General features: G+C 41.2%; 1 protein-coding gene across 1 annotated transcript; it reads right to left on the bottom strand.

The window, feature by feature from the left end:
• Positions 1-3,679: 3,679 nt before the first annotated feature.
• Positions 3,680-15,558, bottom strand: marchf11 (membrane-associated ring finger (C3HC4) 11). The gene is made up of 4 exons (XM_078265190.1): positions 15,211-15,558; positions 8,126-8,281; positions 5,596-5,788; positions 3,680-4,002 (listed from the first exon to the last, which is right to left on the bottom strand). The coding sequence occupies exons 1-4, from the start codon at positions 15,556-15,558 to the stop codon at positions 3,680-3,682; spliced, it is 1,020 nt and encodes a 339-aa protein (XP_078121316.1).
• Positions 15,559-21,146: the final 5,588 nt, after the last annotated feature.

The following is a 21,146-nucleotide window of genomic DNA, read 5'->3' as shown; positions in this document are numbered from 1 at the left end:
AGTGGTCCCCTAATACTGTATCTGAAGTCTCTTTTATATAGACCTTAGTGGTCCCCTAATACTGTATCTGAAGTCTCTTTTATATAGGCCTTAGTGGTCCCCTAATACTGTATCTGAAGTCTCTTTTATATAGGCCTTAGTGGTCCCCTAATACTGGATCTGAAGTCTCTTTTATATAGACCTTAGTGGTCCCCTAATACTGTATCTGAAGTCTCTTTTATATAGGCCTTAGTGGTCCCCTAATACTGTATCTGAAGTCTCTTTTATATAGACCTTAGTGGTCCCCTAATACTGTATCTGAAGTCTCTTTCCCGAATTTCAGCCACTAGAGCCAGTCCCACAATGAGCTTTCCTTAGGATGTGCCATTTCTGTGTCTGTAGCTTTAAATGCTATTGAGGAGGAGAGAGGGGGGGCAAAGTGGAGTGTGGGGGCGTGGCCTTGACCAACTGCCATGCTTCGCTCGTTTGCAAGCCATGATGTCTCTGTCTTTCTCATGGTGGGCCAAATTCTCTGGGCGGGCAAAGCAGAGAAAGGGGAGGTGACATTTCCCCTTATGACGTCATAAAGGGAAGATTCCAGATTGGCATATCTGAACTCTCATTTTCTCAAAGGCAGAGCAGGATACCCAGGGCTCGGTTTACACCTATCACCATTTCTAGCCACTGGGGGACCATAGGCAGGCTGGGGGAACTCACATTAATGTTAAAAAAAAACTCATAAAGTGAAATTTTCATGGGACCTTTAAGATTTCATCAAACTCATTTTGTTTATTTTACAAAATGAACTAAAACACTAGCAATGAGGAAGATCATATATGCCCAAGATCTTTGTCTCAGTTAGTACTGTGGGCATTTCCACAGATCTAATTCCATCATAATAACAGAAATTATTTTTTTCAGCCAGTGGACTCACCAACATTAGATGATCTTCCACTTTCGTCCATTGGGTCTTGATGTGAAGAGGCTACTGTTAGTAAGTTAGTTAGTAAGTTCAGCTCTCATAAAAGTTCTACTCGCATTTTCGCACTCCTACTTTGCACTTTCATTCTATTAATTTAACATCAGCCAAATAACCCACACTGCTCTCTGTGTATATAAATATTCTTTATACATCACATCCATGTTACATTCAGTAGAAATACAGCCAACAGCAAAGGTCACATTCAAGTAATTTCTGTGCTTGAGACGTTGTCGCCCAGCCTCCTAAGGCACCAAAAAAAATTAAAAAACCCAAATGACCTGGGGTGGAGAACAGAACCCCAAACCAATCCACCAACCCAAAATCCCACAACCCAAACACCACTGGCTCCTGGAAACTTAACAGAATGGCATACAGACAGATCAAAATTACAGTTTTCAACAGCTGTATTTATACAGCACAAATCATCTGAAGATCAAGTTAAAAATCAATTCAATTCAAATCAGTTGTTTTGTGCTTATTTGCTAAATCACTGAATCCTGCGTCCCCGTCCATTAAATGCTTGCTGGGAAAGGTCTGATCTTCTAAAATGTAGGTTTCATAAGCAGGTTCATCCCATGGAAACACAGTGATAAAGATACAAAGCTCTCTTCATAGTCCAGCAGTTTTGGAATCAAAGCTATATACAAACTTTCAGCACAGTTCTAAAACAACCCAGTGTTAGCATGCTAACATGCACAACGTTAGATTAAAAATTGCATTTTAACATGATTCAATTTATGGTTAACATGTTGAAATTTTAATTGTCATCCATGCCAATTGTAGCATGTTAACATGCTAACGGTAAAGTGTCAGCAAGTTAGCCAAAAATGAAGGCTACAGTACAAATATTAGCTACGTATGTCCATCTTACAGCAGTAACCCTGATGCTGTTTTGACCTTTGATTCTTATTCAGCCTGGCATCATGTTCATGCTAGCTGATTTCTGAACAAACACGTGTCCAGTTCTTTCACCGTGTAAAATCAAGAGTCAACGTTGGCTCATTTAAACTTACATACGTAGTTAAAATACCTAATATACTTGATTTAGCTAGGAACATAGCCTGCGTCACATACTTTTCTCGTAACCGTCCCTTATGTACGTAACACATAGGCTACTTATTTTAGCCCAAACAATGATCTTTCCTAAACCTCTTTCTGTGGTTCTGATACTTTATTCTAATACATTACGTTCCACCACCACGTAATACGGGGTCAAAAGGTTGTGGTCATTTCACATATTTTCAGTGGTCTCAGAAGCCGTGGTAGAGGTTGCAAGGAAAAGTTAATTTTGTTTATCTCGTAGATCAAACATAACACAATATGCCAATTTAGAAGTTACTTGTATGCATCTACTTACAACAACATGTTAAGTAGCACCGATCTCACTTGACATAATTTTTGTGGCCGTTTTTCTGTCGCTATTCTTTATGGATGTAGCTAGGGAGCTAACTATGTCAGACAATGAGATGCCCATTTTTTGTCCCACCAAAAAGCTTTGATTGGTCGACTGTTTTTCCAACCAGCTGAGATAGCTGTCAACGGACTCCACACCAGACTTTCAGTCCGCTTCAGTTTTCTCATGGCGGACTCCTGTAGCTTTGGGGTAAGTTTAAATTGTCACCTTACGTTGAAATGTTTTCAACTCAAGCGGACAACTCAATTTAATTTGTGCTGCCTGGAGCTAGTTAAATTGAGCTATTGTGCAATAGTACCACTACTTAAATTCACTTTGCGTTGAGTCTGAACACAACGTCCAGGTTGGATCACAAAAATGGATTACAAAAAACATTGCACCACTAGTGATAAGCATCTTAAAATTGTACAGCCATCCAGCAATTGTTATCTGATGTGTAATGTATTTACAGCCTCACTGGGCTACTAGCATGGTATTCAGTCATGTTGCTATATATATATATATATATATATATATATATATATATATGTATATATATATATATATATATATATATATATATATCAGTTACACTATTACAGACCTGTAATATTCTGACAATTTGGTACCAATTACAAGGACCTCCATTTAAACCCAAGTAAACCAAGGTAAAGTTTCATTCATTATTTTACTGCGTTTATGTCATGTGGAAACTTCTGTAAATACTTGTTCACATCAATATCCCAGTCATAATTACCACTGGGAAACTGATTGTGTCAGAAAGCTTTCACATATTCCACCTGTTGCCAAAAAATGCAGAAGTGTCTCAAAAAGCAAACAAGCATGGATGCCTCAAATCAGCCAAAGCCCATCGCTCAATAGGAAAAAAGTCACATTTAAGGTATATAGTGCTATGTTGACCATCTACAGTATCTATTAACCTTAGCATCATGAATGTGTGAGGATGTAAATGGTCACAAGTTGTAAATTTAATCATCTTTCTCATCACTACCTTATATCCCACAAGACTTGAATACTGCACAAGGGTTTGGAAAAAGAAAGGGTAGAGGTGACTGTTGACTGTTGTTTTTTCTTCTAAGAATTAAACACAAAGGCAATGACACCCCACATGAGTTCATTTAACTGTTGAGATTGTTTTGAGGACCGGCCCCAGAGCAGACAAACAATTTATTCGGAAAACATTTGGAAAAACTGCAAAAAAAGTCAACAGATTGTGTAGTATTATAAACTGCCCAGAGAAGCCCATTGTTACCACCAAGTGAAAACCATCAGATGCTTTGTTCCTGCATAAATACCGCCTAGTGTTACACTGATGTCACACGAATGACAACCTCTCCTGAGTCACTGTCCTGGCTGATGTTGTTTCGGGGCACCAGGCCGGGGCAGAAGGGGGCCAAACAGAGGCAGGTCCATGGCTGCGGCCCCAGTTGGGTAGAATGTAGGTGGCCATTGGGCCCAAAGGTAGCCAGAGGCAACCAAAGTGTCCTGGGGACCAATGAGGAATGGCCATTGCTCGTCTCCTCCATGTCTTTTGCTTTATCGTAGCTCTTAAGATCCCAGTGGAGGTTGACGGCTCGCCAGCGCATGAAGACGTTGTACACCGCCGCCCCCTCGTGGACAATCAAACCTGTTACAAGGAGAAAAATGTTGATCCTCTGATATGGTCACATTTTAGGTATCATCTAAAGCAAGACTGCCCGATTTGGGACCTTACGGGCAAAGTTTGGCCCGTGCTCCCTTTGTTTTGGCCCACCATGGCATTTGACATGCTCATGCTTATCTCCTCTTAGAAGTGCTGTAAAATCCGTAACGTAATGACTACGAAACTTACATTTTGTGCAGCTAATAAATACTTAATCCTAGTTTTACGGCAACGTAAAGCACCAGTGCTGGTACACTTCCCTTTTAAATTAAATATGTAAGTTTTATCAACGAGGAATGACAAGAATTGCAGTATTCTTCAACATCAACATTTATGTTTCCATCCAGATACATTTTGGTCCTTCATATGAAAGAATGTGGGCACCTCTGATCTAAAGGCAACTGTCAAGCTTAAAACGAATTAGGTATTGTAATTCATCAAATTTTTTCTTCAACATGCTTCATCTACCTCAGCTTCTGGTTTCTTCCATTTCAGAAAACATCTTTATGAATGACTTTAGAGAACGATAGAAAAGCCAATGCTCAAACTCGAACCTGACTTTCAAGGCTGAACTCCGGTTCACAGGTTATGGGAAAACCTGAGGGGAAAGTATTTATTGGACGCTTCTCTGGTACCAAAGGTTACACTAAGAGCCTAAACATCCTTTAAACCCTTTTTCAGAAGTGTTAAACTTTTGTAGGGCTGCAACTAACGATTATTTTCATTGGCCATTGCCGATTATTTTCTCAATTAATCATTTAGTTGTTTGGTCTATAAAATGTCAGAAAATGGTAACAAAAAATGTCAATCAATGTTTGCCAAAGCCCAAGATGACGTTCTCAAATGTCTCGTTTTGTCCACAACTCAAAGATATTCAGTCACAGAAGAGAAAAGAAACCACAAAATAGTCTTTCCTGTACCGTCAACTGGTAGTCAAGCAGCCTGTAGTACTCATGAAGCAGTTGATGCCAATCAACGAATGCAAGCTGTGACTTCAGTGCTCTTCCTAAACTAGTGCTCCATCTGTGCTATAGATTTTGTCTTATGTAACCGATACAGAGAGAAAAAAGGTGAAATCAACTTATTTTCTATTGCACAAATAAAATCAAGGTTCGAACCGTTGGTCCAGGTTTTTTAACTTTAGGTTCAACAGTTTTATTGACCAATTTAAATGAACTCACTCCTCTACACATCAGTGATTTTCTTTTCTTTTATATTTCAGCCAGTTCACTAAGGTCCTCCACTGCTTCTCTTTTAAATGTTCCTTATGTGTCCAATAAAAGGACCAGGGAAAGTGCATTCTGTTTTCTGTCCGGATTTTAGAATTGCAATATCTCTCTGGATTTTTAAAAAGAAATGAAAGACCTATCTTTGTAATCTGGCTTTTAATTTGGAGTAATGTTGTAGCATTAGTATAAAGTGTTAGTTATTGGTTTTTATAAAAAAAAACTTAGCCCCCAGTGTGTGAATTTAGTTCTTGAAGCCCTTTGGGCTGCATGCTTGCAGAAAAGGTGCTAGATAAAGTCAAGTTGAGAGGATATTCTTTACATTCTGCTGACAAGTCTTCCGCAGGCTCACCTAAGCAGACCAGGTCCATGAAGCCGTACATGCCGTAGCAGATCTGGAAGAGGAGGTCGCGGCGCTGCCAGATGGCCTGCGGGCTCAGAGTGGACCACAGCAGCCAGGAGATGCTGGACACCAGGAAGAGAGAGCCCAGGAACACGGCGATGATCTGCACCTTCTCCACCAGGGTGATGGTGATGGACTGCCACTGCACACAGAGAGCAACTAAACATCAGTTAGCAGGTTTACGGGGTGAGAGAAACAAGCTACTACTGAAAGAGCCTGTCCTCTCTACTGCATTAAAGGACAAATCCGGCGCAAAATGAACCTAGGGGTTAATTACACATCGATACCGACTCGACCGTTCTCTGGGATATGTTTTCATGCTAATCGAATGTGACCAGTTTTAGCGCAAACTGCTAATTAGCTTATAAAGCTAGTCGACGGGGCACGCGGAAGTAAAAATAAATCGCATAATGTAAGGTAGCATAATGAGGGTCCCTACATGTAAACCGAAGCATTGAGAGCTTTGTAAGTGTACAGACAGTTTATTAAAAAGATAGTTATATAAAGACAGTACCGTTCACGTATACAAGCAGGCGCCATCTTGTGAAAACAGTCTTGACCAGTCAAACGACGAACGCCGTGCTTGAACTATGTTACTGGTTACACACCGTTCGTCGTTCGACTGATCGTTGCTTGTGGTGGTGAAACTGCTATTTTGAGCCTTGTTAGTGGTATAGCAATAGCGATTTCTTTTTACTTTATCCGTGCCCCAACGACTAGCGTTATAAGCTAATTAGTTTGCGCTAAAACTGATCACATTGGATTAGCATGAAAACATATCCCAGAGAACGGTCGACTCGGTACACATGTGTTATTAACCCCTAGGTTTATTTTGCGCCAGATTTGTCCTTTAAGGCCCTGACACACCAAGGCGACCGTTGGCTGTCGGTCCAAGTTGGGCTTTGGGTTTGGGTTTTATGCCACACATCGGCCTTCGTCAGCCTTTTTTTGGCCGATTCAACATGTTGAATTGTCGTCGGCCGTCGGCTGAACAGCCAATCCATCTGATTGGCTGATTGGCTGTTCAGCTTGAAAATGGTAGCGAGGAAAGCAAACAAACGACTGTGAGAGCGCACACAGAAGGCTCTTCTCATTTTTCATCTCATCTGATCAATCCAATACTAGTCTCGCTTTGCCAGAACTTCCTCCACAGCGCTGTGGAGGAAGGTCTGGCTAGTTCACACAGCATTCTGGGATGGGAGAAAAACATGCTCAGGTTTATTGCCATTTCTTTAAACCAATCACAATCGTCTTGGGCGGCGCTAAGCGCAGGACAGAGCCACGGTGCCACGGCAAAATAGGCTCAGGAAGGAACTTGTTTTTGTGGAACATATACGTTCAAAAGTAGTTTTAGTCGTGCAACAGAAAACTCAGATTGGACAGATAGTCTAGCTAGCTGTCTGGATTTACCCTGCAGAGATCTGAGGAGCAGTTAACCATAGTCCTCACAAATCCACCGGAGTTTAAAATACCAACACAAAGAAAGCGGAAGATGATGGACATCTGGCCGAAAAGAAAAATATACGGCGGAATTTCCAGCGGCACCAGAGCAATCCCGGAAGTGGAACATCATGGATATGGACTAATCCAATACACATAAGAGCTGTCAAAACTGGCCAAAAATGACGTTCAGATGTTCTTTCAAAAAACACACAGGTTTGAACTATTGGAATATCTATTTTTGCACATTATGTCCAGGAGATGGCAAGCGTATGTACAACGAGATACATAATTACTTGTGTAGGTGTATTTATTTCAACATAAACATGTCTTTTTTTTAATATTGAAAGATCTTTTTTTATGCTGAGCAGAGGATTGTTTTAGAAGACTTTGGACAGACTGAGTGGACAGAAAGTAGAGCTTTGCACAGCCTCAGCTGTGTTTGTTCAGTCTGCCAGGGAGTCAAGTCCCATCTGGTACAAACAGATTTGACAAGGCTTGAATGTTCTTTAGTTAGAAGTTATAGAAACGATCCAGAATGAGGATATTTTAAGCCTCATGAGTCTCTGTCTGTTCAGCTTTTTTAAAGAAACGAGGACTGAAGGAATTCTGACGCTCCAAACTGAAAGCAGAGACCTGAAGAGGAAACAGAAACACTCAGCAGGTTCACAGTCAACGTTACGTTTGCCTCAAGCTCCCAAAACAACCACCATTTATTCTGTGTTTTCTTATAAATAAACTCTTTACTACCGATTAAGTTGAGAAGAACACTTCAAAAAGTACTTTTTGTGTTGCACTTCCACAAAGATGGGGGGATGGTCAAAAATCATATTAAAAAAAGCAATGTCTGTATCAAATTCGGAATATTGTCATATTAAGAATAATAGTGGAATAATGGTGTGCATGTAAACGTACTGTAAAGTGTGTGCTGTTTCTCACTGCCATCTCCACCAAAAAGTGTAACAGAGTTTCTTACTGCGGCAACTTTAAACAGACAGGAACTGGAAAAGGAAATGTTTTTTGTTCTGCAGTATTTTACCTGCCGAGGCGTCTTCAAGTTGATGGCGATGACGTGGAAGCGATAGCAGCAGAGCTCACAGGTCCAGCAGCCGCGCTCACTGATCCACTTCAGCAGGCAGTGCTGGTGGGTGTAACGCACAGAACCGTCGCACCGACACGGGTTCAACAGGTCGCCCTGGAGACCCGACAGAGGGCAAAGGTCAAATGTGAACAGAGATTAAATGGGGGCAACCAGTGGTAGAATATTCTGGAGGGTTGTTGTCATATCTAGAGCTGCAAAAATGAATCGAATAATCGAAACAAATGACATTCCCATCAGTCTCAGCTGGGCTTTCTGTTGTGCTAATTAGAAAATTAAATCACAAATATATACCAACACAAAAACTAAAGCAGACATGATACTGAAATGGACCGATGAGCAAAATCAATAAAGCTCCGAGGCTCTAAAAAATAGATTTTGATACCTAAAGGATACACAAGGAAACTATTAATGAGAGGCCAGACAGAAGAAAACACAGGAGAGAAAGTCCGCACACTACTGCCTTCTTTGCACAAGTGTAGTGAAATGGTGGGACAATGGTTAAACTTTGTAAAAACACTGGTCTTTTGAAATGAATTAGTTACTCTGGGAAGATAAATACTGCAAGAATTCAAACTCTGCCCTCAACAATCAACACAGAGGAAGCAGATGTCTGCTCAGTTCATCATTTGAACACACGTAAAGAAGCTTTCCTTTCAAACAAATTCAACAATGTAACATGGAGGCAGCGAAACGACGACTGCTATAAAATTAAAGCTTAACTCTCGCCAAAATGCAACCTAGGGTCTTTTTGTGAATGTACCTGAGTCAAACTTTCGTTTAAAAGCATATTTAGGACGGAAACGCCACTTTTAAGATTTACCGTATTCTCGTTTTCGGTCAAATGGCCTTTTGAATAGGAGTGCCTGGGGCGCTACTATGATAACATCAAAATCACTATTTTAGTGTAGTATCACCAGGGGCTCTACACATCTCAGCATTGAGAACATTGTTTGTGTACTCAGAGTTTACTAAAAAGAAAGGTTTTGAACAACTCACTTTAGCGGTTGGTTTTTCCGCTCGCCGCCATCTCGCCAGTCAAAAAGTGTCGATCTCTGAATGCGAATGAACGGACTCCACGGGAGGAAATGTCATTCTTATATGAGGCTCCTTTTTCAACTACAAGGTCAATATTGTTTTTCACTAATGACAAAACAACAAATTATCCGTGTATTTATATGGAAGCTTTAGGAGCTTTCCATCTTTACTCTCCTCCCTGTTATGTTGCATTCAGAGATCGACTATTTTTGACTGGCAAGATGGACGGTGAGCGGAAAAACCAACAGCTACAGTGAGTTGTTAAAACCTTTTTTTTAGTAAACTCTGTACACAATGTTGTCAATGCTGAGTTCATGTGTAGAGCCCCTGGTGATACTTGGAGCAAAGTCTCATGTTGTGTCGAGCCTTCTTAGTGTTTTAAAAATAGTGATTTTGATGTTATCATAGTAGTGCCCCGAGCACTCCCATTCAAAAGGCCATTTGACCGAAAACAAGAATATGGTCAATCTTAAAAGTGGCGTTTCCGTCCTAATTATGCTTTTAAATGAAAGTTTGACTCGGGTACATTCACAAAAAGACCCTAGGTTGCATTTTGGCGAGAGTTACGCTTTAAGTAGCTAAAGTAGCTACTTAACATTCATATCTTGTCCGGTGTTTCTATCATCAGTGACAGAACCTTTAAGAAACAGAAAGAAACTGCTTTTAGGTCGATATTAGAACCATCTCCACAATATTAATCTTGCGTCCATTTTCAAGGTCTATGTGTCAACTTTCCCATCATCTAGAAATCCTTGTTCTCAGGGCTCAGTTTGGCCTATTCTTCCAGCGAGTCATGCATCAAAGAAAATACATGACTTGTTCACCGGAGGGCTTTACCAGCATTGCTCCGATCAATGATCATTTCTCAAAGCTACAGCACGTGGCGGATATTAACGGCATGGATGCAGCATGGCATTAATCATCACAGCCATATCTATTTGCTCTGGGGTTTTTTTTTTTCTTCCTCCTCGAGCATTCCTCAAGCAACCATTGCTGTAGCTTTGACCTGCCGGCTGGGCTGCGAGTGGCATATTAATAGTATATTAAGGTCAGTGGTCAGGCAGCTCGTTTTTCATCTTGTCATATTAACCTTGTGGGTTACCTCGGAGGCTTTCGCTTGGATTAACTGTAGCGGGTCAGCTATGTACTGAAGACATGATAAAAACCAACATCAAGGAGGATTTTAATACGTTTCTGAAACCTCTGAGGGGACATTTGATGAAAATAGTCCACTTATTTTAGTGTTATAAAGGCCAATGGAGTCTGGAGTGTACTAGAAAGTCAACAAGGCTGGGAAGTATACTGTACTTAAGTCCAAATGTTGAACTACTTGTACCCTACTTTAAAATGGGAGGATTGTTTTTTACTTAAATACCCCACCAGACGTGCCACCAGAAGTCTTTTCAAAGTTCCTAGACCCCGAACACAATCAATGTAACGTACAGGGGTGGTGATGGCGCAGTGGATATGACATGTGCCTTTGCTGTGGGAGACCAGGGTTCATCAACCACTGTGTCCCTGAGCAAGACACTTAACCCATAAATGCTCCAGAGGTGTGCAACCTCTCTGACATATATAGCAATTGTAAGTCTCTTTGGATAAAAAGCGTCAGCTAAATGACATGTAAGGTACAGTATTGTATCGAGGTATGGTTGCATTGCCTGAAACCATATTTTGTAACTGCTTTTGTACTTTTTATGTGTAGGAATATTTATATGTATACAAAGATGTTGGAAGATTTTTTGATGTTGTAGAACTTTTCTATATTCAGTGCTTATGTATTTAGTGTAGTATTTATGAGTATATGAAGAGGAATATGTATAGTTATATTTGCAAGAAAGAATAATGCTAGTTATACTGCTCTTATTTTTATATCATGTGTCTGTTTTGTTTGAAAACGTCTTATCTGTTGTAATGTTTTGTGTTTTGTGTGGACCCCAGGAAGAGTAGCTGATGTTATGCATCAGCTAATGGGGATCCTAATCAAATCAAATCAAACATGCACCAAAGGTTCTCGGCCAGGAATGGAAACCGGTAATGTTGCAGTTACATAGTATACATCCTCAACCTCTCAGCCGATGACAGTCAACGAGGCGAATACCGGCTGATACCGACGTTCTGCCGATAACTCGGTGCATCCCTAACAAATCTGAGTTGAGAATTGTTTTCGTTCTCTGCTACTTCCGAATGACCCCGTAGCTGATGTATTGTCAAGTTCAACATTGATCAAAATTCTAATCAGCCATCCACTGATGCTGATTTGGCCTTTCACTCTTATCCGCTCAGATGTGACTATTTTAAAGTGTCACATTTCTGTTACGCAATCTTCTTGATAACACGGGCGAGCTGGCCCGGCCTGCGGCCTCGTATCAAAATCAAATATCAGTCTGGACCCGGAGGCAGAGCTATTAGATTAGCTCTGCTAATAGCTATAGCCCACGTTCAAAAGACAGGATATTCACTTAGGCATTTACTGCCCTGACTCCTCTCTTCCCCTCTAGCTCTGGCGAGGATGAATGGTCCCTCACCGAGGCTCGCTGTCACGAGCCAAATAGGCCTGCAGAGTGTCAGATTTCAGAGACGGGCGGACACAGTGTCCATTTGTCCCTGATGGTCCACATCTGTCCATGCACCTCCAGGCAGACAGACCGATGCATCACTTGGGGATGCTATAGATTCAGTCTTTGTTATCCACCTCTGATGTGAAGCGGTTTGTTTCATTGTGTATAGATTGTATAACTGGGAAGACCTGAACTGAAATTGACTCTACACAGGAATGTAAAACAAATACTACGTGTTTTATAGGGTGCCCCTCCTAGTCAAATAGTCGACTAAACAGTCGTTTTGTTCTAAGTCGACTAAGATGTCTTTAGTCAATAAGTCATTAATGCTTTTTTTCATGCAGAATGACTTATTTTCAAGAAACTCATGAGCACATAACTAACCAATCAGTCATATATCTGATATCTGGGCCTTGAAGACCTTATATCGTCACTGTCAGGTGAAAACCTTCTACGTCCAAAACTGTTGCTTTTCAGGAACTGAACAACAATATTTTGAAAATATTTATTGAGCTATTTGCCTTTGACAAAGTCCGATGAAATCGCCTCGTCGCTGTTTAGATATTTGCGAAACCCACAGACAGATGTAACGGGCGACAACGAAAGAAATTGAAATGACAAAATATGGAGATACAAGGTTTCTGAATGATAGCGGCAATATGCAACAACTTCAACAAACTCAAACATCTATGATAGTACAGACAAGTTTCTTTTGAACAATACAGGACCTTGAACTGCTGCAGTGACTTCAGCACCATGGACAGCTACAGTGAGGAATAGCATCATTTGACTGTTTAACGGCTGAGTTTCTAGTGATGGAAAGTGACTAAATACATTTCTTCTACTCTGCTACATTTCAGGGAGAAATAGTGTCAACTCTACCGAGAGTTCAGTGCATTATTTTTTTTTATCACTACCAGTTGTAATCTATGCACATATCGATTTTTAACAGATTCACAATGCATCGTTACATCCCTACAGATTTTACACACAAAACATATGATCAACATCAAATGTTTTCCAATTACCCAACAGTTAGAATGTAGACTTGTTAGAATTATAGTTCTGTCTTTGTGAACCAGCCATTTGTATGTAATGTCATTTGTATTTTAGTAGCTGTACACATTTAAAATGCTAATCTATTTCCTAATGAAACTGGTGAGAAGCCTATGAGATGAAAATATTTCCTGTTGACCTCAGACTGCTGTAAACCCTGACCCCGACGATGTGCGCTGTCCTTGGTGCTGAAGTGTGACTTTCTCTCTGGACAGTTACGCAACTGTGATTGTATTTTAAACTACTTTCAAAGTCAATTTATCCTTTTCGTTCATGAGCAATTTCACTGCAGTACACGTTGTTGTTGTATACTCTAAGTCAGTGGTTCCAAAAGTGAGGTTTAAGGACCACTAGGGAGCCTCCAAGTGGTCATCAAGCATAATGAGGAATACTTTAGAGTCATTACAGATAACTAACTACTGGCTTTATATACTGTACCAAAACATCAACTGCAATTAGTAATTTCTGGGAGAAGGTTTTATGGTCACGGAGGAAGCATAATGTGGCTACGAGTCACACTCCCTCTGGCTCGCTGTGGTTTCAGATTTTAAAGGACTGGTGATGCATTATGTTTGGAAATGGTTACAGGTGCTTTTAGTCTTTTCTGACATTAATACTGCATGTTCCTGTTGTAGCATGTCAAGAAAGGATTGACTTTAAGTGTTTAATTTGTGCAGAAATGGTTTGCCCTGTGGCCTCACAGCAAGAAGGTTCCGGGTTCGAATCCAGGTCGTTCCGGGCCTTTCTGTGCGGAGTTTGTGTGTTCTCCCCATGTTTGCGTGAGTTTCCTCTGGCTGCTCTGGTTTCCCCCACCATCAAAAAACATGTACTAGCTTCTCCAGTCAGCGCCCTTGATCAAGGCACTGGCTCAGATCTGGAGTTGGTCCCTGGGCTGTAAATGGCTGACCACTGCTCCCTTGAGGGATGGGTTAAATGCAGAGAATGAATTTCGCTACATGTATGTGGATGTGACAGTAAAGTACCTTTATACTATGACTTTTATACTAATATACTGTTGGCGTAATTGAAAAACATTTGATGTTGATCATATGTTTTGTGTGTAAAATCTGTAGGGATGTAACGATGCATTGTGAATCGGGTAAAAATCGGTATGTGCATAGATTACAACTGGTTGTGATAAAAATAATAATAATAATGCACTGAACTCTCGGTAGAGTTGACACTATTTCTCCCTGAAATGTAGCAGAGTAGAAGAAATGTATTTAGTCACTTTCCATCACTAGAAACTTAGCCGTTAAACAGTCAAATGATGCTATTCCTCACTGTAGCTGTCCATGGTGCTGAAGTCACTGCAGCAGTTCAAGGTCCTGTATTGTTCAAAAGAAACTTGTCTGTACTATCATAGATGTTTGATTTTGTTGAAGTTGTTGCATATTGCCGCTATCATTCAGAAACCTTGTATCTCCATATTTTGTCATTTAAATGTCTTGTGTTGTCGCCCGTTACGTCTGTCTGTGGGTTTCGCAAATATCTAAACAGCGACGAGGCGATTTCATCGGACTTTGTCGAAGGCAAATAGCTCAATATAATATTTTCAAAATATTGTACGTTGGACGTACAAAATGTTCACCTGACAGTGATGATATAAGGTCTTCAAGGCCCAGGTGGTTGCAGTTAAGCTGACTGATTGGGTCTGTGTGGGTGTGTATGGACTGATTGATTGACATCTTCCTGAGTCTCCTGTTAACTCTGTTGCACTTGATAGAACAGAACAATCATTATTATTGGTAGAAAAGATTTGTGACCTGATACATTTCCATCTAAGCCCTGGCGCACCTTCAACCTGAGCAGAGGTCTTTAGGGGCAGTGGCGGTTCAATCCCCCAGACCGACAGGATAAAATCTGGATGGGGAAAGTGAATAGAGCAGCGCTTGTCCCTCCCTCATCACCACCACTGAGGTGCCCTTGAGCAAGGCCCTTAACCCCAACCACTCCAGTGGAGCTGCTCAGTGGCCAGCAGATCAGACTGTGGTTGTACCGGGCAGCTTCCAGGTATGAATGTGGAACTGTGTGAATGTGATCAGGTCGTCATCGCAAATGAGAATTTGTTCTCCATCGACTTACCTGGATAAATAAAGGCTAAATGAAAAACCGTCCAATCAGGCATGTCAACTGCTGTGAAAGCAGATGAGATGCAGCAGTCAACCAATCAAAGTGCAGATCTGTGATGATCTCTGTGCCCTCGCCATCAATTCAATTTAAATCAACTTTCCCCCATTCACAAAAAAACAAACAAAAAACAGGACTTTAAACCTAATAACGCAAAAGAGAGAGAGGGGATATTTGTTAACAGAAAAGTGACATATATCCGACCTGTTTCACATACATGTCAGTAGTATTTACATTTACCTGCTCTGCGCCTTGGAAGCAGATCCGGCAGCTGGGAGTGGGGATGCAGGTTTCGCTGCTGCAGTTTGAATGCATCGCCTGCTCCTTGCACGATGATCCCCCGACCGCTCCTTCCTCACTGGAAAAAGTCCCCCCGTTGCTCCCCTCACCTGCTTCTCTGCAGCCCCGGCCCTCCAGGCAGCCTTCTCCGTCCTCTCCCTGCACTGCTGCCTCGTCCTCATCCTCGGGGTGCCGACGTCCTTGGCAGCCCAGCGGCTCGCCTTCATCCCAGGTGTGGCGGTGGGTGATGCCTGTGCCTCCCCTCGCCTCCCCGCAAGCTGCACCCGCCTCTCCCTCCTCTGTGTTCATAATACAATGAAAAGTCGAGAAAAAATTGCATAGATGCCACCCGACAGCTTACACCGTTATCCAGCAACCGCTGCGACGCAGGGGTGTGAAGTGATGCCTTTAGGCTCCCAGATCACGGCGCTGTCGGTGAATATGCCTCCCCTCCTTCGTGGATACCGAATCCTGTGGCTGAACCTATGGTGTGGCAGCCTGGCAGAGATAAGCGTCCGGATCCCCTCTGTGCTGCGGCCCGTTGCTCGGCTGGAACCGCCTCATGCGCTCCGGAGACCCGGGGAGCATTTCCAAGCAGCCTCCATGCATCGCAACAGGACTCAGTCGTCCTGAAGCGCCGAATTCCCCACCCTTCCTCCTCTTCCTCCTCCTCCTCTTTATCGAGGAAGCTCACAGCTACACAGCAGCGGCTGTGGCGTGAGGAACACCGTCCTCCAAACGGGACAACCCGGGTTGAAATCCGTCTCTGATGTAGCCGGGTACTGTTCACCCTGCTGATGGGCTCTTGAGCAAGAATCCTCAGCTGCAAGTTCTCCGATTCTCTGAGTCGTGCACTCTCAGGAGGCAGAAAAGCTAATTTCCCCGGGAAGATGACCAATCAATTACATTATTATCCCATTAATATGATGAAGGAGATAACTTTTCCAGACCCGTGCGCCAATGGCGATTTTAGACCCTTTTTAGGGGGGCTCAAGCCCCGTAAACTGATGTTGTTCACTGTATCCGTGTCACATTCTCATTAGGGGCTGAGCTAAAGGTCTGATCCTAGAATCACCCCTGCCCTTGTGCACAGCAGCCTGCCACAGAGAACACTATGTGGTGAGGTGAGGTGAGGAGACCTGCAGCACCCTCCCTTTTTGGTAAAAAAGGGTCACCTGCTGGGTTACAGATGCCATCATTAGCAAGGGTGGTGGCTTAACGTGTCTGGATTTTAAATAAGGCACCGCAGCATAAAAATGATAGAGATATTAACTCTGTGAAGCCGGTGGTTCTCTTAAGGTGGTTGGTGGAGAATTCAGGAGGGTTCTGTGTTTTTTTTACCAGAACCTGTTTGGCAAAGTTTACTTTGTAAGTGTGGTGAAATGGCTTTTAGCCATTATGCTGCTGGAATCGGCTTCCCTTGGAACTAAGACATGCCCCAACTGTGGCCATTTTAAATGCCAAGTCAAAGACAAACTTTTCTGTACCTTTATAAAATGTGTCTGTACTTTCATTTATCTCATTGAATACTTTGGTTTGTTGTTGCTTCTAAAGCACTTTGAATGACCTCTGTGTATAAGGTGCTATATAAAGAAACATGCCTTGCCTTTATGTAATTAATAAATACATTAGTAGTAGCTCTTATTGCTCTTATCTACTTTCATCTAGTCAATATCCACGACGTTCTACTTTCCGAATTGCTTCGGTGCCGCTGGAAATTCCCCCGGATGTCCCTTTTTTCGTCCGGATGTCCGTCACCTTCCTCTTTGTTTGTGTTGGAGTTTTAAACTCCGGTGGATTTATGACTATCTGTCTGATCTGAGTTTTCTGTTGCACGACTAAAACAACTTTTGAACGTACACGTTCCACCAAAACAAGTTCTTTCCAGAGGCTATTTTACAGAGGCCCTGGGGCGCCGCCCAAGACGATTGCGATTGGTTTAAAGAAATGCCAATAAACCAGAGCACACCCAGAATGCTGTGTGGACTAGCCACCAGATTGTGTGAATGAGTAATGATTTGCCCAGCATAACGAAACCTCCTGATGTGCCCTGAGAAGGACATTCAAGCCTCAAACAATCCAGATCTGTGTCTAAGGGAACAATAGTCTGACTGTACAGGTTTAAATCTCAGCTGGGAATTTGTTGAAATGACCGTGATGTTGCAAGATCCACAAATATTCCCTGAATGGATATGAAATGCAGATTAAGCCTAAAATGAAAAGAAAAATGTATTTTGTATTCCTAATGGACAAATGTTTATCTCAGTCTTGTGAACATACACAACACCCTTTATTTAACACTCCACTTAAGTATTAATACATGCTTTATAACACACTATAATGTAGTTGTAAGCAGCAAAAAGGACATTGTGTATATAGTATATAGTAATTTTCAAAAACAACTTCACTTATAAAGGACAACATTTATATTATTACAACTCTGTTTTACTAGATGGTCAGTAATTATGTTTATACAGCCATTACACTCTTATTAGGTGTCCATAGGATACATACGTATGTATGTATGTATACATATATACATATATATATATATATATATGTATATATATACACATATATATGTATATATACACATATATATGTAAATATATATATATATATTTATACATATATATATATATATATATATACTGTATATTTATGTTTACTTGTGAGGCCCTGTACAGATTGTGAAAACAAATTTCCCCAGGTGACAATGAAGACTATCTATCTATCTAGCTATATAAAAATGTATATCTGCTTACATCAAAGTGTGAAATAAAGAATGTATTCAATGTTTCTATTCTGCTTTTAAATGCTAAACAAGGGGGACTTAAGACACGTGTTAGAGCTGTCCACTTCTGTCAAAGGCTTCAGAAGAGGACAAAAAAAAGTCTAAATTATTGCCGTTCCTTCGTATCTTATTATCTGCCTGCAAATGGACCCGATAATAAAGTTCGAGGAGCCTCGTCCGGTGAATCATTTGCCGGAGGAGACAGCTTTTCCAAGAAGAATCTTCTCATTTTTTTTTTTCTTTTGAGGATGTCTATCGCTTCCCAGGGAGTAGGCCAGTAATGGACTCTAATGCAGCAAAGGAAATTATCCACTCATGTCCAATCACTACCTACGAGGCACCGATCAATACCAGGTCCCCAGGGCTCGGAGGGAGACCGGGCTCGTGCTGAGAGCAGCGAGAGCCGGGGCGAACTGCTTCGTTTTGTTTTTAGGAAGGGTGTGTGAGATGAACTGTCTCTGAATTTACTTATGGTTTTACCTTCCGTCTGATAGTGTGGCGCCCACCGATCGAATACATATTTAAAAGACCTCTGTTGTAGGAATTCAGGCTTTACTCTTCTTATACAGAACATACATCAACTCAACTATGGTTAATGTAACCAAAACAGATTTGATTTGTCTGATAACAATTTTGGCAAGTCATCGCTTCAGTATCATTGACTGATGCTTCATACATCAGTTATAAGCCATTAGAACAGCTTTTTGTGTTGCCATGTTGCGAAAAATCCATTTTGCAGTCTTCAGTCGGAAATGTTAATAAAGTTATGAGTATCTCACTTTTTAATAGGCCAACAAGTTAGTAGTCATAAGTGTTTATAAGCAAGTAATACAGTTGCAATGATTCATTGATAAATCAATCAAGTAACTGGATAATCCATTGTTCTTTTGTCATTTATCAACAATGTCAAATGTGAGTATTTAAAGCCTCATGTCTGTCATTTCTGACAGTGAACTGACTATCTGGGTCCGTTAATACAATCCATCTGAATACATTGCTTCAGGCTGCGAAAAAATATAACATATTTACACTATTTTCTGACATTTGGTTACAAAACTATTCATTGAGACGATAATTGGCAGAATAAACAATTATGACACCGTTCGTTTCAGCCCTGGCCAGTAATAAATGTTTCTATAAAACTAAAAAATAAATGGCTTAAGATTCACTGCAGCTCTAGGGGGTCAAACAGTTCTTTGGAGCGCTCTTCCTCATGAATTAAAGAGCCAAAAATATCAATATGTCATGACGCTGGAGAATAAACAGACGTATTTTACAATCTGGCAACAAAATGTCCTAATATCCTATCCACTAAATGTCCCTATAAATGTCATATAAATTATGTCTACAGCTTTATTAAATGATTTAACGAATAAAGCTTTTAGTTGCAATGTATAACCAACATTTTTCAATCTTTGCATTTTCAACAAGACCAAGAGACTACAGACATCTTCAGCTCTGTGAGACTGTACTTTTTAAATGACTGTAAAGCACTTTGTAACTTGTTTTTGAAAAGTGCTCTATTAAAAGGTATTGTTATTACTCAGGCACATTGGTGCTTTGAGCTAAATGCTAACATCACCATGCTAACATGCTCAAAATGACAACGCTAACATGATATTTAGCAGCTATTATGTCTACCGTCTTCATAACATTTCTTATTTCGCACTAAATACAAAGTACAGCTGAGGCTGAAGCGAATATTATTAGTTTTGCGAGTCATTAACCAAAGGATTGGACAAAAAAAATTGGACTTAATGGTGGCGCTAGAGGAAAAGTCAGAGGATCACCAAAGTCAGCAGGATTCATTCTCTGGGGAACAAGAATGTGAGGACTATATTTCATGACAATCTATCTGATGGTGATATTTCAGTCTGGACCAAAAGTGGTGGACTCGTTGCCATCCACACCTCGAACATGGCTAAAAATATTTAGTTTCCAGGATGTTTTGTACCAACTCCAGGAAACAGAGAAGGGAGCCAATAAGGACAAAGTCCAGCTGTGATTAATCATAGACTGTTAATATAAATGGACAAAGCATCCGGTTTGGCGAAGTGCTGCAAATGCGGAAGTGCATTAAACCTGCATTCTATCTGAATTCCAGCAGGGGGCGACACATGTGGTTGCAAAAGGAGGTCTGTTTCTGTAGAAGTCTATGAGAAAGGGACCCACTTCTCACTTGGTTTATTACCTCAGTAAACATTTTCATAATGAGTTTATGGTCTCAATCGCTAGGTTGAAGTCTTCTGCAACACAGAATTATGTTCATTTTTTGAATGACGGTCTCGTTGATTTTAAAATCGTCGATAAGGCAGGGGGTGTTTTAGGGCGTGGCTATGATGTGATCGCCAGTGAAAGTGTGTAACGTAACGTGGCTCCTCCCCTCACTCCTCCCTCTCGTCTAAAATCGTCGCATCCGCAACCAGGATGGCTGCGCCCGTAACGGCAAACTCGACGACTCATAGTAGATCTCCACAAACCAACGGGTGATGTCACACATGCTCTGTCTATTAATATTAAGTCTATGGCTGTGATCTAATTACTCAAATTGATCCAATCAGGACAGTTTCCAGCAGCTCAGACTAAAAAACAATGCTGCTTTACTAGATTGACATTAGTCTGCATTGTGAAAATAAAGTCGATACATTAATTCAATTTATCTAATGTGTCTTTTTATTCCATTTATTTTGCAAAATATTAAGAGCATGAGGCTTGAGTAGATTTCAAGGGAACTATATGAAAACGGAATGTGAGCAAATGAAATAAAACAGCCGGTGTTCAAAATGATCAGTATCGGCCTTCAGAAACGCATCGGTCAAACTGTGATCCTCGTTATAAGAATCACCTCCGCCCACGACTTCCACAGTGCTAATGCCTCTCAGCCATCCGCCCTGTTTCTCTCCCCAAGTTGTCCTGATCAATTAGCCTCTTTCTCGCCGTCGGCCTGTCTGCAGGGCCTCCCCCCCCCTTTGTTTTTCCTGTCAACTCTGTCAAACAGTGCGTACTGCACAGGGCAAAGTGCCATAGACGCACTGAAACCATCACGCCGCAAACACTCTTGCAGCCTGCAAAAAAGGAAGTGGGACAGCCTGCCAAAAGATAA

This window comes from Sander vitreus, chromosome 12, assembly GCF_031162955.1.
Source record: "Sander vitreus isolate 19-12246 chromosome 12, sanVit1, whole genome shotgun sequence".
Lineage (NCBI taxonomy): Eukaryota > Metazoa > Chordata > Actinopteri > Perciformes > Percidae > Sander > Sander vitreus.
Note: the sequence above shows the minus strand (reverse complement) of the source record. Positions and strands in the feature narration are given on the sequence as shown.

What these genes read in the sequence shown, in the direction of transcription:
- marchf11 (XM_078265190.1), bottom strand. Translation starts at nt 15,558, where the DNA reads ATGAACACAGAGGAGGGAGAGGCGGGTGCAGCTTGCGGGGAGGCGAGG. An exon ending in GCTTCCAAGGCGCAGAGCAG is followed by an intron (nt 8,282 to 15,210) that starts GTAAATGTAAAT and finishes TCGGGTCTCCAG; the next exon opens with GGCGACCTGTTGAACCCGTG. An exon ending in ACTTGAAGACGCCTCGGCAG is followed by an intron (nt 5,789 to 8,125) that starts GTAAAATACTGC and finishes CTCTGTGTGCAG; the next exon opens with TGGCAGTCCATCACCATCAC.